We start from the raw sequence: 17,683 nt of genomic DNA, 5'->3' as shown, positions 1-17,683 counted from the left end.
ACATTAACTGTTAAAACATCATTTTGTATTTGGAGAGCGGCGGCGGTGGGGGCGGGGAGGAACGTCCCTATTTTCGTAATAAGACCACGGCAAATAATGCTTGAGAAGATCTTTCAGGGGGTAGGACCTAGTGAAGAAGGGTTTCGCAGAGAAACCTGCTGGATGTAGTGGGGGATGCGGCAAAAGAAAGGGGTCTGTGTCTGAGGGAGTCAGGGAAGGCTTCCTGGAGGAGGTGGTATCTGAACCGAGGCGGGAAACAAGTAGGAGTTTACCAGGTGGATGAGCTGGGGAAAGGGTTCCAGGCGTGGGACTGGTGAAGGCAAAGCGAGAGAGCAGGGCAGGCTTGGGGAGGTGAGGGGTGGGAGGCAGCAAAGGATGAGCCAGGAGCGGGTGTCAGTGGGGCCACAGCCACACTCTAGGCAGCTGAAGAGGAAAAGGGACTGTTTGGCTCAAATCACAGAAAAGGCCCAGCCTGGAACATCAGGCCTGGCCCCAGGGATCTGTCTCCCTTTTCATTCTGGGTCGGGCATAATGGGTACCAGCACTTCAAGACTTGCAGCCACCCCACCCAGAGAGAAGAAACACACCCAGTGGCCAGGTTTGAGTCGTTGCTCCCAGCTCCCGGGAGGGTGGGGTCAGCCCCACCTGGACTGCGAGACCTGAGAGTGGGGGAGGGCAGGTCCCCAAGAGGAGGAGATGGGTCCTGCTGCTGGAGCAGGGGCAGAGGATGCCAGGTCAGCTCAGCCGCCCACCTGGCACCACAGGCCCCAGAGTCCAGGAGCTGGGCCGGTCCAGAGGCATGCCAGTCACTCCAGGACTCCTGGGTTGGGATCTGCTGTTGCTCGTCTGTCCTGGAATTTTAGCATGAGGTAGCATGGAATGTAATGTGCAATTGGCAGGTAGGTGTTTTTTTCTCCCTGTTGAATGGTTCTCTGCTCCACGGTGTTCTGCCCCAGTCGCCAGGACCTCGTGGGCTCCATGTGGCAGGGCCAACCTCTGGGGGACGGGGGTACGTAGCAGATCCGGCGCTAGAGACAGGCTACCTCTGTCCACCCCCCACCTCCAACCTTTAGAGCTTCCCCTAGTGGAGGGACTGGAATAATCATAGTCATTTATTCATTCAACTAATACTTATCGAGCACCTTGTGTATGCCAGGTGCTCATTCATGGCCCTGAGGGGACAGCTGTGAATGAGGCAGAGGTGGCTGTCCTTGAGGACATTATGTTCTAGTGGCGAGACAGTAAACAAGTAAACATATCAGCAAAACAAGACGGTTTTAGCATAAGGGTAATGAAGAAAATGACACAGGGCGCTGTCCTAGACCGAGGAAGCCACAATTTTTTTTTTCTTGCCTTGCTGCACGGCATAGGGGATGGAACCTGTGCCCCCTGCAGTGGAAGTGCAGTGCCTTAACCACTGGACTGCCAGGGAAGTCCCAAGGGAGGAAGCCACTTTTAATGGGGTGGTCAGGAAAAGTTTCACTGAGAAGGTGGCCTTTGAGAACCGAGACCTGAATGAGTCAGGCATGAAGAAGGCAGCGGGAGAGATTAGGAAAGGGCAACAGCAAGTGCAAAGGTCCTGAGGTGGAAACCAGCTTGACTTGTTCAGGGTACAGGGGAAAGTGGAATGGCTGGGACAGAGTGAGCGGGAGACAAATAACTGGTGAGGTGGGGAGGCAGGCAGGACTGGCTTTTGCAGGGCCTCACGGGCAAGATCAAGGAGTTTGGAATGTGTGCTGGGTATGATGGGAGGTTGTTGGGGGTTCTAAGCTGGCGAGGGTCCCAACTGACCCTTTACGAAGCTCCCTCCAGCTGCTGTGGGGAGAATGGGCTAGAAGTAAGGAGTGGGAAGTCCTTGCAGGCATCGAGGTGGCGATGAGGGTGAAGGTGGGGTCCGGGATGCTATTTCGTGTGGATCCGATAGGTCAAGGGTGATTCCTGGGATTTGGGCTTCAGAGATTGGTGGTGGTGAGGTGGTTTCCTGCGCTGGGGGAGGCAGGGGAGGAACAGGGTGTTTTGGAGGGTGGGGCTGGGGAACCAGGAGTTTCACTTCGGACGTGGTAGTGTTCAGAGTCTATTAATCACCCAAGTGGGAGACATCAAATAGGCAGATGGATATTCGGGGCTGCAGCTCAGTGGAGGGTCTGGGCGGGAGCTGGACGTTGTAAGTTTTCAGGAAGAGGATGGACTGGTGGGGCTGCCGCCCTCGAGAGCTCACGGGGTGACATGAGGCGGTTGATGTGAGGGTGCAGTGCTAGCAAATGCTGGTGTTGGAGGAGTAGGTTGTGATTTCCAAAATGCTTTGAGAATAATAATATTCCTCAGGCCTCAAAACAACCCAGTGAAGAGTTAGACATTATTACTCCCATTTTATAGATGATAAAACTGAGCCCTGAGAGAAATGACTCGGTTAAAAAGGACTGCCATTTACGGAGGACCACTTCAGTGAACCAGGGATCAGACTAAACGTTCTACACCTGTTGTCTCATTTAATCCTTTAACAGCTCCATGAGGTAAGAATTATTGAGGTGTCACCTGAGGATGTTGAGGCTTAAAGAGGGTAAGGAACGGCCCATGGTCTCACGGTGTGTAAGGGACAGAGTCAGGTGTCTGGCCATCTCCAGAGCCCAGGTGGTTCCAGGACACCGTGCATTGTCACCCTATACAGTAAGGCCCAGAGAGACAGCTGGCTTCCTCCAAGTCACACAGCAAGAAGCAGGCACAGGAATTCCCTGGCGGTCCAGTCGTTAAGCCTACGCGCTTTCACTGCCAAGGGCCCGGGTTCAATCCCTGGTGGGGAACTAAGATCCCCAAAGATCCCACAAAACAAAAACAAACAAAGAAAAAAAAAAAAAGCAGGCACGATGGCCAGGACTCTAGCCCTCACGGTTCTCGGCTGGAAGGGATCCTTGCACACCGAGGTGACCTTCCCACCCAGTGTGGGAACTCCCTCTGCACCATTCTGGGGGTGCAGTTTCACCCAGCTGACCCCCAGGACGGTGCTCACTGCCTTCCTCCCTAGGCGGTCCCTTCTACAATCAATTGCAAGTAACTTACAGGGTCCCCAGACCCCATCCCTTCCCCACTCTGGACGTCACTCTAGGCTGTCCACGTCTTCGCAGCACACAGTGTCCAGAACTGGTCAAAATTTGTCATATCAGAGACGGCAAGTGAGTGTCGACGTGCATGTCAACACCGTCCCCACTGGGGCTGCGGGAGTGTAGCATGTGAGGCCAGTCATGGGGGAGAGGGGAGTCGGCCCTGCGCGCTGGAGTGAGGCAGCGCACCTGCACGGCTCTGGGGCCCCAGCGGCCTCTAGTTCCTGCTCAAGGCTGCCTTCTCCCCACCAGGTGGAACCAAGCCCAGTGGGTGATTACACTGCAGTTCACCCATATGAACCCATATGTGTCATATGAACCGTGTGTCTCAGTCTTTCTGCCCCCAGTCTGTGGCCAAGATCCCACCTGTGGCAAAGCACAGCCAGTCTGCCCCCAAACACCACCAGTCCTAAGGGTTACCTTATTCATTCACTGAAAATTCATGGATTGCCCGTTCTATGCCTGCACTGGGGCAGGGGAGTGAAGAGAATATAGCGATGAGCAAGAATTTCTCTCCCCCCTTCTCGGTTTTAATGGGCTGTGCTAGCTCTTCTCACGGGTTAGGGACAGAGCAGACGATCCACTACGGGCGGGGGTGGGGAGGGGTGGGCCTGCGGAGCGCTGGCATCCCTCCGCCTACTCCAATTTCTCCACCCTAACATGCCCCCAAGTGGCTTCAGCTGGTGTGCCGATTCAGATGGCTCTAGGTTGTGGAGAAATGGCGCCTTCTACTGGCTAACCCCAGTCTTTTTTTTTTTGGCTGTGTTGGGTCTTCGTTGCTGCGCGCGGGCTTTCTCTAGTTGTGGCGATAGGGGACTACTCTTTGTTGCGGTGCGCGGGCTTCTCATTGCGGTGGCTTCTTTTGTTGCGGAGCTCGGGCTGTAGGCGCGCGGGCTTCAGTAGTTGCGGCATGCGGGCTCAGTACTTCTGACTCATGGGCTTAGTTGCTCCGCGGCATGTGGGATCTTCCCCGACCAGGGCTCGAACCCGTTCTCCTGCATTGGCAGGCAGAGTCTTATCCACTGCGCCACCAGGGAAGTCCCTAACCCCAGTCTTGAGTCAGCTCACTGTTCACCCAGAATCTTCTCTCTTTCTCTCCTTCTTGAATTCCTTTGGTCAACCAGCATTTGGGGATCATCCACCACACCCAGACACCTTTCTGCATGAGGGTTACAGTGAGGAATTAGGCAAACAAATCTGTGCCCTCGTGGAGCTGGCACCAACCCTTCTTGAGGAGACAGACAGGAAGCTGATATTGCTATGAGGGAAGGAAAAGAACATATTGTAAGAGAGCGACTAGGGGGGAAAAATCTCCGTGTCAGAGCAGGTGGCCAGAGGAAGCCTCTCTGAGGAAGGAGCATTTGATAACGGCTTAAATGATGATGAGGGGCCAGTCATGTGCAGATCAAGAGCGGTGGCGGTGGGGGGGGAATAGCACGTGCAAAGGCCCTGAGGTGGGGATTTCTTTCTGGGTTCAGTGGCAGGAGGGAGACCAGTGTGGCTGGATGAGTTAGGGGGTGAGAGAGTCGTGGGAGGTGAGGAAGGCCAGGTCATGCAGGGCCATGGCAAGGAGCTGGGTGTACAATCGATATTACAAATTTGATGAAAAGGGACTTCCCTGGCGGTCCAGTGGTTAGGACTCCACGCTTTCACTGCCAGGGGCCAGGTTCAATCCCTGGTTGGGGAGCTGAGATCCTGCAAGCCACCTCACAGCCAGAAAAAGAAGAAGAAGAAGACAAAATTATAAAACAAGATTAGGTATGGGGGTCTTGGAAGGGTCCACCGTAAATGGCAGGCCCCACCGTAAATGGCAGGCCTTAAAGCCCCGGCTTCACTCACCGCCCAGGGTCAATCCAAGTGTGGAAGAGAAATAGCCAGGGAGGCCTTCTTGGGTGGGTGGGGAGGGTCTCAAAAGGGAAGGCAGAGTGGATACAGTTTCAAAGGATATAGAGTAGGATGTCAAACTCCTTAAACTGTATTCTTAGATGATTGGCAGCTAGAGTGAGAAAGCTGAGAGGTCAGGGAGCATCTGGGGACTCTGTCCACTTGCTAAAGCACACGGAGAAAGCAGAGGCCTTTGCAGGTGGACAGGGAACAGCCTGGAACTCTTGCAAGACGAGTGGTTGGAAAAGGAGGGATGCTGGGCACAAGTGACTGCTCAACCAGGCGAGTGGGGGTGGGACACCTGGGTATTTATTCCTTTATTTGGACAAGGTAAATGTTCAAAATTCAAGAGGTACAGAAGGGTTTATAGCGTTGCCAGTTTCTGGTATCGTTTTTTAAGTATAATCTATGCATACCCAAGCAGGTACCAGGGTATAATTTTTTTTTTAACACAAACAGTAGCACATCATACCCAGTGTTTTTCCTCTTGAGCGCTCCATTCCACAGGACATCTTGAAGATTGTTCCATATCAGGACAAAGAGTGTCCTCGATCTTTTTGATGAACACATAATATTCTGTCATGAAGATCTACCCTAATTCATTCACCCATCCCCTGCTGCTACACACTCAGCTTGTTTCCACTCTTTTGCTAAAACACTGCTTGCTACTGGGAGTATCCTTCTAGTGAGGACATTCTGCACAAGTGCAAGTATATCCCTAAGATAAATTCCTAGAAGTGGAGTGGCTGAGTCAAAGGATATGTGTACTGGTAATTTAATAGACGTTGCCGGATTACCCTCTCACCAGCGATGTGCAAGAATTTTTGTTTCCCCTCACGCCCCAACATAGTGTGTCATGCACTGTCATGAGGTAAAAATAGTATCTCAGTGCAGCTGTAGTGCGTCTGTCTCCAAATTTCCCCGTATTATATGGACACTAGTCGTACCGGATTAGGTTCCACCCCAATATGACCTCATTTTAACGTGATCATATGCAAAGACTCTATCACCAAATGACGTCACACTCTGGGGTTCTGGGGGATGGTTATGATTCCAACATATCTTTTTTTTTTGGTGGTGGGTGGGGCGGAACACAATTCAACTCATAGGAGTGCCAGAGAGTTTTCCAAAGTCTCTGTACCAATTTAATCAGCCGCTAGGGGCTGGAGTATTTTAGAGCTATTCCCAGACATGATGTAATTTGCCTTGGGAGTGTTTTAAAAGGAAGACTTGGTCTGATTTACATTTTAAAACGATCCTATTTGTTCTGTGGGAATATAGGAAAAGGCAAATATTTCATCAAGAAAGAAAAGGTAAATAAAGAGCGAGCCCTCCTGTGATGACCCATGTAGGGTGCTCCGGCCTCCCGGATGCCCTTAGCTCAGGGCTGCACAGTGACCCATGCTCCATCCCTCTACGCCTTATGCCAGCCTGCCCTGCGGCGCACCCCTCGGGGCTCGGGCGATGCAGAGGGAAGAGCAGGGCCAGGACTCAGGCTGTCGTTCTGTCCACCCCCCTCCCCGTCAGGACATCCAGCAGCTCCTCCAGCTGCAGCAGCTGGTGCTTGTGCCGGGTCACCACCTCCAGCCACCTGCTCAGTTCCTGCTGCCGCAGGCCCAGCAGAGTCAGCCAGGTAAGGCCCTCACCCCGGATGGTCTCCCCAACGCCTCCACAGAACTCTCTCTGCCCCCCTCACCCTGTGCGATCCCTCTTGTCCCCCCAGGCCTGCTACCGACGCCAAATCTATTCCAGCTACCTCAGCAAACCCAGGGAGCTCTTCTGACCTCCCAGCCCCGGGCAGGGCTGCCCACACAGGTGAGTGGTCCACTGAGTGCGTCAGGCTGTGGCCAGATGGCGTGGAGTGGTGGTCAGTGAGGGTCTCCCCCCTCCACCAGCCACAGGGGCCAAGATAGGAGTCAGGAGCCCTGGGGCCCAGTGCTGCTCTGCTACTAATTTGCTGTGGGACCCCAGGCAAGCCACTTTCCCTGTCTGAGTCAGCTTCCTCCTCCACGGAATGAGGGGAGTCAGCCAGACCAGTGGCTCTTAACCCTTGCAGGCACATGGACTCCTTTGAGAATCTGATGGATTATTTGAATCCGACCCCCACTGCCCCCAAATGCACGTGTGCACAAACACAAAACTTCAGGGGGTTCACAGGCCTTTAGGGCATGAATGCCTCAGCTCTCTTCCAGCACTCCAAATGGGGGCCGTTCCCTGAGGGTCTGTTGGGTACTAGTTCGCGTCCCCTTCCCAGACCAGAGACTGCAAACAAGGGCCCACACTCATTTAAAAATTGAGTTAGTTGTCAACAAAATTCCCGGAAAACACCAGATTCCCAGCTTCTTTTGACAAACCAGAAGCTCTGGGAAGGCTGGATCTGCATACACATGGCGTGAGCTCAGGCCCCCTCCTGGAAGGCGTGAGTTCTTCAGGTTGCCTTGGTGTCCTCCTGCCTGGTCCCCGTGGCCTTTCTTGAAGTTTGCTGCCTGGGTTCTAAACTTTTTTTTTTTTTCTTTTTTCCTGGCCGCGCCTTGGGGCTTGAGGGATCTTAGTTCCCCAACCAGGGATCAAACTCACGCCCCCTGCAGTAGAAGTGTGGAGTCCTAACCCCGGACCACCACGGAATTCCCACTGGGTCCTAAACTTTAATAATAATTTTTCATGATTATGGATTTTAAAGTTCCCTCCTACCTATTTTTTAAAACAGCCCTTTTAAAAAATATATGGGGGGCTTCCCTGGTGGCGCAGTGGTTGAGAGTCCGCCTGCCGATGCAGGGGACACGGGTTCGTGCCCCGGTCCGGGAAGATCCCACATGCCGCGGAGCGGCTGGGCCCGTGAGCCATGGCCGCTGAGCCTGCGCGTCTGGAGCCTGTGCTCCGCAACGGGAGAGGCCACAACAGTGAGAGGCCTGCGTACCGCAAAAAAATAAAATAAAATTTAAAAAATATGTGAACTGTTTCAAAAAAACCAAAAAGTTAATTAATTAATTAATTTTTGGCTGCATTGGGTCTTCACTGCTGTGCGCAAGGCTACTCTTAGTTGCGGTGCGCGGGCTTCTCATTGCGGTGGCTTCTCTTGTTGCGGAGCATGGGCTCTAGGCGCGCGGGCTTCAGTAGTCGTGGCACGCGGGCTCAGTAGTTGTGGCGCACGGGCTTAGTTGCTCCACGGCGTGTGGGATCTTCCCGGACCAGGGCTCGAACCCAAGTCCCCTGCATTGGCAGGCGGATTCTTAACCACTGTGCCACTAGGGAAGTCTGCAAAACCTGTCTTGGCCTGATGCCAGGCAGCGTGTGACTTTTCTTTATCCCTCTTGTGTGGTACTTGTGCTTTGCTGACAGCTGTTGATATGTCCGAATATGGGGTGATGCCTTGACCCTAATGGTGGAGGTTCACATTATCTATGATACATGCCCCATGTAGGCTTTCTAAAATCTGAAAAAATTCTGAATTCCAAAACACATCTGGTCCCAGGGTTTTCGATAACGGATCAAGGACTTGTGCGTCCAACATCCCTGTACCCACCACCTACTTAGATGTTTTATTTTTAGGGAAATGAAGCATTCCAGAGAGAACTGTTGCTTCCTTGTAAATTCCCCCAGTCACCCTCCTTGTCTATTTTTAAAAATACTTTTACTTTATTTGCAGCCTACTTACTTTTAACCCGATTCTCCCAACAACCCCATGGGGTAGGTAGAGTAGCCATGATTGTTCCCATTCTGCAGAGGGGGAAACTGAGGCCCAGGGAGATTAAGAAACTTGCCTGAGTTACCCAGCAATTCGGTAGCAGAGCTGATCCTTGATTCCCTGCCTGAGAGGAGGCTAAAACCACCAGCCCCTCCCCCAGCTTCAGGGAAAGAGCCTTTGGTGAAAGGAGATGGCTGCTCCTTATGAAGCCTGCAGACTGGGAGGAATGTGCAGAGAGTTTCAGGCAGTGAGCGGGCCCTTGTGGGGCAGCAGAATGTCACCTTGATTGGCAATGAGTGTGGAGGGGCCACCTGGGGGTGGGTGGAGGGGAGTCTGCAGGAAGAGGCTGGACGGCAGGGCGGGAGGGAGGGGGGACTGCGCAGCCAATGCTGAGCCCCGTCCTGGTCCTCGGTCCTGCATCCCACCCACCTGCCCACCCCACCAGGCCGTGACCCGCCCCACGCTGCCCGACCCGCACCTCTCGCACCCGCAGCCCCCCAAATGCTTGGAGCCACCATCCCATCCCGAGGAGCCCAGTGACCTGGAGGAGCTGGAGCAGTTTGCTCGCACCTTCAAGCAACGCCGCATCAAGCTGGGCTTCACGCAGGTCTGGGGCCACCCGGCAGGACAGGCGGTGGGCGTGGGGTGACAGGGCGGTGTGACCAGCTGGTGGCCGGGGTGTTGGGCCCTAGTCATCTAGTGGGCGGGGTAGAGAGCGTAGCCATATGGTAGGCGGGGTGAGGGGCGTGACCGGCAGGTGGGCAGGGGGAGGGAGCGTAGCTGCCTAGTGGGCGGGGTGAAGGGGGGCATAGTCACCTGGTGGGCGGGGTGTGGTGTGGCCAGATGGTGGGCGGGGCTGAGCCCTTTGCCCGGCTCTGAACGCAGCCCCATCCCTGCCCCACTGGTCCAGGGTGACGTGGGTCTGGCCATGGGCAAGCTCTACGGCAACGACTTCAGCCAGACGACCATCTCCCGCTTCGAGGCCCTCAACCTGAGCTTCAAGAACATGTGCAAACTCAAGCCTCTCCTGGAGAAGTGGCTCAACGACGCAGGTGGGACTTGGGCTGGGGGCTCCCGGGCGGGCTGCGGGCGGCGGGCCGGGGGAAGCGCCCTCTCATGACCCCGTCTCCTCCTGGACACAGAGACTATGTCTGTGGACTCAAGCCTGCCCAGTCCCAACCAGCTGAGCAGTCCCAGCCTGGGTTTCGACGGGCTCCCCGGCCGGAGACGCAAGAAGAGGACCAGCATCGAGACAAACGTCCGCTTCGCCTTAGAGAAGAGTTTTCTAGCGGTGAGGCCCCACCCTCCCGGGCGGTCCTGAGGGCTGGCGGGAGGAGGGGCCCCGGGCTAACGAGCCCTCTGCCCGCAGAACCAGAAGCCTACCTCAGAGGAGATCCTGCTGATCGCAGAGCAGCTGCACATGGAGAAGGAGGTGATCCGCGTCTGGTTCTGCAACCGGCGCCAGAAGGAAAAACGCATCAACCCCTGCAGCGCGGCCCCCATGCTGCCCAGCCCGGGCAAGCCAGCCAGCTACAGCCCCCATCTGGTACCAAGAGCCCCTCGAGGGGTGGGGCCACAAAGCTCTGGCACACCCTCGCCTCCTGGCAGGCGCCTCGTGTGAAGCACAACCTACCCGGTTGGCCACAGTTCCTAGAACAGAGGCAGGGAGAGTCACCCTTGGGAACAGGCTGTCACAGCGGTGGGGCACAGTCACACAGAGAAACACCGTTTCCAGGGAACTGTGGTCTTACATGGGGGATACAAGCACCCACCGACACACACTGACGTAGCCAAACACAGAGTTATCACAGGACGTAGCCACACGGGGATGGATACTAGGTAAAGGATACAGGCATCCCCCCTCACACAGGTTCACGACCACACAGATGCTGACAGGGAGATCATTATACCCCTGGGTGTGCACTCAGGTCCACAGCCTCCTCGAGATCAGACACACTGGGACATCCCTTTATTCCATCTAGTGTGGAAAGGGTTGTGACACTACAGAGAGCAGCAAGGGGCCCAGAGGAGCCCCCTTCCCCAATGACGTAAAGGGAGGGATCATCTAAGCTGAGTCATAAGGACAAGAGTCAGTCACGTGAAGGACAGGCAAAGGGATCTACGTGCATGAAGACCTAGAAGCCAGAGTGCCGAGCCCAATTTGAGGAACTCCAGTGCGGTTTAGAGCTGGAATGATTATTTATGAATGAGTATGGGGGTAGGGTGGGGGATGGGCAGGGGCCAGACACCAAGTCAAATGCTGAAGGGGCTTGAACTTGAACCATAGGCAGTGAGGCGCTAAGGATGAGTTTTGAGCCCGGGAGGGACTGGGTCACTCTTAGAGTGAGGCTTCTGGGGTTGATGGAGGATGAGACTGGAGGCAGGGAGGCTAAGAAGGAGGCTGGTGGGTGGTCCCAGAAAATCAAGCAGTATAACGTATCAACACTGTGATGCAGAGACACACCTTATCCTCATAACCCACCCCACCCCCTAGCCTCACGAGCACGTGTGCTTGCGCGCTCTCACATATACACACACACACACTTCAGACCTGCAACTGGACAGTGTCAGAGGAGAGGCAGGGAACGACTGCCTCCTGTCTGTGCCCCGGGATCACCTAGGGTAAACGTGACAAAAGCTGATGGAAAGTGCTTGGCGTGATACAAACAGCCTTGCAGCCAGAGCCCCCTTTCTCCGTCTTGGAGGCAGAGGTGTGGGGGTTGTAACCACAGCGAGCACCATGGGAGCTGCTGGAAGACAGTGGCCTAACCGTGCCTTCTTTCTCTCCCCAGGTCACGCCCCAAGGGGGCGCCGGGACCCTGCCTTTGTCCCAAGCTTCCAGCAGTCTGAGCACAACAGGTCAGGGAGGGCAGAGGATGGTGAGGGGGATTGGGAGAACACAGCGCGGGCCCGAGCGCAAGGTTCTCAAGCGGTTCAGGGCACCCCTAGGCCTCAAGGCTGAGCCTGGAGGTCGGGAGGCGGGGCAGGGAAGGGGAGAGGGCAGCCTCACCCCCCCCCACCAGAGCAGCTCAGGCTTCATCTGCTCCACGATTTCATGTGAGAAAAGCACGGGGTTGATAAAGGTGATGTATTTGGGTTCTCTTTCTGGCATTTATGAACTGTGTGAACTCCAGAAGTGACCTTACTTCTCTGAGCCTCAGTTATAAAATTATTGTGAATATAACATACATACAGAAGCTATATCCATGAATATATACACAGAAGAGTGTGTACGTGTGTGTGTGTGTGTGTACAAACACACACACTCACACACACTTTTGTACCCAAAGCCCTCCTTTGCCCCTTCCTGGGGTAGGGCATGTATAACACCATATGTAAGAATAATATAAAAACAGACGCCATATTTCCCCTCCCCAGGTTAAGAAATAATAAGTGGAAGTTTATAAAGTAATAAGGGTGTGCCTGGCACTGGTCTAAACTCTTTATAAAGAATATTGACCCACTTAATCTTCACACCCATTTTATAAGATAAGTTCCATTATCTGCCCCATTTTCCAGATGAGGGAACTGAAGGTCAGAGAGATGAAGGTGCTCACCTGAAGGCACAGCTGGGACGTCCCAGGGCCGGGAATTGCTGTCCTGGGTGTCTGGTCTCAGTCTGGGCTCAGAGCCCTCTCAGCCTCAGTGTGCGCGGCCACACGCCCGTGCCTGGCCTCTAGAGGGAGCCATAGGGCTCTGTCTTCTGGGAACCCTTGGTTCTTTGTACAGAGGGGCCCAGAGGTGAGATTCCGGGCTGGATAAGCAGGGTGTGAGCACGCTCCTGGCATAGGGCACAGGCTCGGTGGGAGGCAGCTGCTCTTACTGCGATTACTGTCACCGTGGCAGAGGCACAAAGAAATGGCTGTGAGAAGATAAGGGCAGGAGGCCTAAGTGTGTTCTGACTGAGGAGATGCCGCGGGACGGGGCAGGGAAGACAGCAGGCGTCGACCTCAGTGGAGGACGAGTGGAAGCTGAAGTCTCCATCTCTCTGTCTCTCTCTGGCAGTTACTACCTTATCCTCAGCTGTGGGGACCCTCCACCCCAGCCGGACAGCTGGAGGGGGTGGGGCCGGGGGCGGGGCCGCGCCCCCCCTCAATTCCATCCCCTCTGTCACTCCCCCACCCCCGGCCACCACCAACAGCACAAATCCCAGCCCTCAAGGCAGCCACTCGGCTATCGGCTTGTCGGGCCTGAACCCCAGCACGGGGTAAGTGGGCAGCTGCAGGTAGGAGGCTGTGGGGAGAAGCAGGGCCGCTGCTGCTTCCAGGGTGGGGAGCTGCGCCCCCAGTTCTGTGGGAGGGTCTCTGCCCCCGCTAATGCCTCTGCTTTGCCTCTTGCAGAAGCACAATGGTGGGGTTGAGCTCCGGGCTGAGTCCAGCCCTCATGAGCAACAACCCTTTGGCCACTATCCAAGGTGCGTGCTCCCGCATGTCACTCCCCTCGCCACCAGCCCTGTCCCCCAGGGCCTCGAGCCCCCATCCCATTCCTGCTCCAGCCATGCCATCCTGCCCCTGCACACTGCATCGCTCGCCTCTTCATACCCATCTCACCTTTGGGGAAGGTGTGAGGGGTGCTGATGGGGGTCCGTGGGTCAGACGGGAAGACGGGGCACTGCGGGTGGGACGCCGGAAGGCGCCCCCAGCCCAGCCTCTCTCTCTCCCCGCCAGCCCTGGCCTCTGGTGGAACCCTGCCCCTTACCAGCCTTGACAGCAGCGGGAACCTGGTGCTGGGGGCGGCTGGCGCGGCCCCAGGGAGTCCGGGCCTGGTGACCTCGTCACTCTTCTTGAACCACGCCGGGCTGCCCCTGCTCAGCGCCCCGCCTGGTGTGGGCCTGGTCTCGGCAGCCGCGGCGGCCGTGGCGGCCTCCATCTCCAGCAAGTCTCCTGGCCTCTCCTCGTCCTCGTCCTCGTCCTCGTCGTCCTCCTCCACTTGCAGTGAGGCGGCAGCACAGACCCCTGGAGGCCCAGGGGGGCCCGAGGTAGGGTCCAAGCCTGAGTGAGGGCCCGCCACGCCTCCCCTCCTCCTCCTCTGACCCCCGCCTCCGTCCCCCACCTGGGAAGAGGGCGAGGAGGCCATTGGTGGGGATGCAGAGGGTCCTCGGAGCAGGAGTGACGAGGGAGGAAAGACCAAAAAACAAGAAACAAAAAAACAACCAACCAAAAAGAAAGAAAGAAAGAAAGAAAAGAAAGAAAGAAAAGAAACCAACCAACAGAAAAAAGAAAACCAAAAATAATCACAAAGAAACCAGCTGCCCCAAAGGAACAAGAGGTGAAAAACAAACATTAAAAAAAAAAAAGAAAACCAAAAACAAACAAAAAATCCCTCACGAAACCGAACAAACCAAAAACCAGTCTCGAGCCAGACCTCAGTGTGCTCACCCTCACTGCTACGACACCAAATAAGAACCCCAGCCAGGGGCGGAGAAGCCTCGGCGGGGCGGACACGCGGGCCCCTGGCTGCGGGGTGAAGCCTCCCGCTGCGTGTGGCGTGGGCAGAGAAGGAAAAAGAGAATGTACCAGCCTCCCAGCTGCAGCCCTCAGTCCTGGGCCAGCCAAGGCAGGGAGGGCACAGCCTGGGGCTGATGGGGTGGGCTCAGAACCACCCGCCAAATATTCCTTTCCAGAAGGTGAAAGAGAAAGGGCCTGAACAACTTTACACCAAATATTCAGTAGCTTCATCCAAAGGATGTACAGAATTTTTAGCGTTGTGCTCAACAGAATGTGTCCCTGTCATGTGTCCCCCCTCTCGCCCGGCCCCCAGCTCTCCCTGCCCGGGCAGGGGGGTCTCGCTTTAACCTCCTCCCTACCCCAGCCAGGGGAGAGTTCAGGGGAAGGCCTGGGCTGACTTTTCACCCCTTGTACCTCCCCCTTCTTCCCTTTGAAGGGTGGGCTAGGCCGTTTTGCCAAGTTCTAGCTCTCACATGTCCCCCCTCAACCCTGTCACCCTCCTCTGCTCTGGAATCTCCCCCCCATCCCTAGTCCGAGGGAAGGTGGAAGCTTCAGGCAAGAGAGGATGAGGTGAGGGCTTTCAAGTTGTCTTTTTTTCCATCCTCGTCTGTCAGTTTCCCTGAAAAAAAAAAAATTCATATTCCAGTGCCTATCCGTGGGATCCTTCACGTTCTTTGACATTGACCAGAAACCAAAAAGAGAACTCACCTCGCTCTTCCCACCCTGTGCCCCTCCGATACTGGCAGATGCCTCTTCCTCTCCCCTCACACACATGCACACACGCACGCACCCCAGTGGTGGGGTTCCTCGAGATGGCGTCCCCATCAGGGTCCGTGTGGCAGGGACAGTGCCGTGACCTGTGGCCCCCATCCGAGAGGGCGCTGTGGTGGCCACCACTCCCACAAGACCTCCCTCAAGTCTTGGCTGGACCCTGTGTTTGCCCAGCCCTGGACACATCTCGACGGACAGAGGAGAGACGCTGCTGGGAGCCACGTTGCCCTCCTGCTGTTGTGGAGGCCAACAAAGTTCTGAACCAAAAAAAACAAAAACAAAAAACCAAACAATAAATTAAAACTAGAAAAAAAAAGAATTTATAGATATATATATATTTAAGGGAAAGAAGACGAGGACTCTTCAAAGGATACGAAGGAGCCGCGAGGGGGAGCCAAGCCCCTGCACCAGTGGTCCAGGCCCTTGGTCCCCGAGGCGGATGGAAGGACAGATGCTTCTTTCTCTTCACAAATACCTCATGGACGTCGTCTTCGGGAAAGCCGGACGGGGGCGGCTGGGGCAGGGCCTGTCCCTCAGCCAGGGTGGATGGAAGCGGGTGGGCAGGGCTGAGAGAGGGTGTCAGGGACAGGGGTGAAGAGCCCCGAGCTCCCCGCCCCCCCAATCAACTGAAAAAGCTTTAAAAAAAAAAAACAGGAAAAAAAGGAATAAGAAAGCAAAAAAGAATGGACGAAGGAAAACTAACAAACTTTCGGGTGGTTTGATTCCTCCTTTGAGTTCTTCTTCTGTTCTCTGCAGTCTGTCCTCTTCCCTCTGTCTCCTCCTTTCTCTTGGTCTGTCTCTCCCTCTTCCTTCCCTCCGCTTTCACCTCTCTTAATCTCCTTCTTTCTGTGTCTCTCCTCAAACCAAAGTGTTGCTGTGAAGGACGCGAGCCATTGAAATCAGAGTGGCCCCCGCCCCTCGCCGGGCAGGAGCAGAGGGAGGGGAGAGCCCCGGGAGATGGGCAGTGCCGCCGGACACTTCCGAGGAGAGGCAGACAGAGCCTCAGACACCACCCCGGGCCCCGAGGCCTCAGCGTTCTCTCTCTTTCTTGCCTCCCTTCTCCCACTCGGGAAATGAAACTGTTGGGCTGGGACATGGAGGCAGCAGAGGCTCAGCTGTTTCAGGGGTCTCGGGGTGCCTTGTCTGGGCAGTGGTGGAGTGGCTGCCCCTCCCACCCTGGCACCGATGGGGCCTGGCCTGCCGTCGACCCATCCTCGCCAGAATGTAAGCATCTCCGCTGAACCGACTCCCTGCCCTTACCCTACCTCTGAGTTTGTCCATTTTTATTTCCTGAAGAGAAGGGACTGGCTAGAGGGCCTGGGCCCCAGCCCAAGGGTGGAGAGGGGGCCAAGGGCTCCTGAACAGATAGGAAGGACATTTGAGCAGAGCCAAGTGAAAGGAATTACAACCAAAAACCCCTCTGAGAAGACAGGCAGCATGGAAGGCATGGTGGAGATGACTCAAACAAAAACTATGATTCTAGACCAAAAAAAAGGAAAAAAAGAAAAAAAAAAAAAAAAAGAAAGAAAAAAAGGAAAAAAAAAGAAAAAAGAAAAAGAAAAAAAAAAGGAAAGAAAATCCAGGACTCACCACCACCCACTTCATCCTGCTTCCTCTCCATCAAGTCCTGCCACCTGGGACCTTCCTCCACCCCAGTGTGGGAGGAGCGGGGCAGAGGGGAGAGGAGGAAGCAGGGGGCAGGGATGGGGCTGATGCCCTGACATTGGTGGAGGGACCCCTGTGCAGCCGGGGTGGTGGGGACCCTCCCCGTCCGACCCCCATAACTGGGAAAAGAAAAACAAGAAAAAAAGAAAATTCCTGGAAGGGGGAAAAATAACCAAATCCCAAGCTTTAACTACAGCTGTGAAACCAAATATTGGGAAGGGGGTGGGAGGGAGGGAGGGGCAAGTGCGCCCCAGGTCTCCCCCCTGGGCCCCCTCCCCCGAGGACTCGAGATAAGGCACCAAATACCTCATAGAACTTTAATGTTAAAAAATGGAAACCAAATATCGTTGGCTGGGGGCCAGCCAGGGCAAGGGGCCGGGGGCCTGGGGGAGCCAGGGTTGGGAAGGTGATGGGGGAATTCATGCCCCCCAACCCCCTCTGCCCCTTTCACTCCAGTCCCCCACCCCGTCTCGACTCCGGGAAACAAAACTATCTCATCGTTTTTATTTTGTGGTCTGTACAGAGCCTGTGTCCGTGTGTCTGTGTGCGAGCGAGAGAGTTGGGGGGCTGGGGAACTTTACGTGGGGTTGGGGAAGGAGACCCCAGGCTGGGTTCTGGGCTAGGTGAGATGTCTGAGGTGGGGGGCCAGGGGCCTGGGCTAGAAAGGATGATGAATGGGTTGGAGAAAGTGGAAGCCCTCTGAATTTCTCCTCCCCAACCCTGACCTCCTACTGGAGGGAGGGACAGAGACTGGGTCTACCTAATGGTGGGCCTTTTAATTGTGCCAAAAAAAAAAAAAAAAAATGCCAGTAACTAAAACACCTCTCTCTGTTCTCTTCTGGGAGGGTGGGGGTGGAAGTGGGAGGGAGGGCTGGGGGAGGGTAAGTAGGGGTCAGTGGAGATGAGGAACCCAAGCCTCTGTATGGATTGGGGCTAAGATCAGAAAGGGTAGTAAGGCTGTGAGTTTCCCGCACATCTCCTCCCTGGGGAAGGCCAAGAGAGGGTCTCCAAGCCCTGCACCCTGGGAAGATGGGGTAAGGGACTAGCCACGTAGTGGGGGACCTCTTCAACTGGCTAGATTTCCCCCCTTACCCAAATCCCAGGGTGCCTCTCTCTCCCTTTAGCCCAGGGTA

At 55.3% G+C, this 17,683-nt stretch overlaps 1 protein-coding gene across 13 annotated transcripts in view; it reads left to right on the top strand.

The window, feature by feature from the left end:
• The window catches only part of LOC132596377 (POU domain, class 2, transcription factor 2), a 75,527-nt gene extending 58,165 nt beyond the window's left edge, over positions 1-17,362 (top strand). For 4 of the 13 annotated variants that reach the window (XM_060293405.1, XM_060293402.1, XM_060293403.1 and 1 more), the window contains 10 exons: positions 6,510-6,615; positions 6,706-6,797; positions 9,113-9,274; positions 9,578-9,719; positions 9,810-9,958; positions 10,037-10,213; positions 11,460-11,526; positions 12,673-12,874; positions 13,008-13,081; positions 13,335-17,362. In XM_060293405.1, the coding sequence (XP_060149388.1) occupies positions 6,510-6,615; positions 6,706-6,797; positions 9,113-9,274; positions 9,578-9,719; positions 9,810-9,958; positions 10,037-10,213; positions 11,460-11,526; positions 12,673-12,874; positions 13,008-13,081; positions 13,335-13,666 (1,503 nt within the window). In that variant the 3' untranslated portion in view covers positions 13,667-17,362. The remainder of the gene's footprint in view (positions 1-6,509; positions 6,616-6,705; positions 6,798-9,112; positions 9,275-9,577; positions 9,720-9,809; positions 9,959-10,036; positions 10,214-11,459; positions 11,527-12,672; positions 12,875-13,007; positions 13,082-13,334) is intronic. The other 9 variants (XM_060293406.1, XM_060293404.1, XM_070044824.1 and 6 more) reach the window with 3 other exon arrangements.
• The last annotated feature ends 321 nt before the right edge of the window (positions 17,363-17,683 follow it).

This window comes from Globicephala melas, unplaced genomic scaffold (assembly GCF_963455315.2).
Source record: "Globicephala melas unplaced genomic scaffold, mGloMel1.2 SCAFFOLD_642, whole genome shotgun sequence".
NCBI classification, from domain to species: Eukaryota; Metazoa; Chordata; class Mammalia; order Artiodactyla; family Delphinidae; genus Globicephala; species Globicephala melas.
The sequence above is the reverse complement of the archived record's forward strand: the minus strand, read 5'-3'. Positions and strand labels throughout refer to the sequence as shown.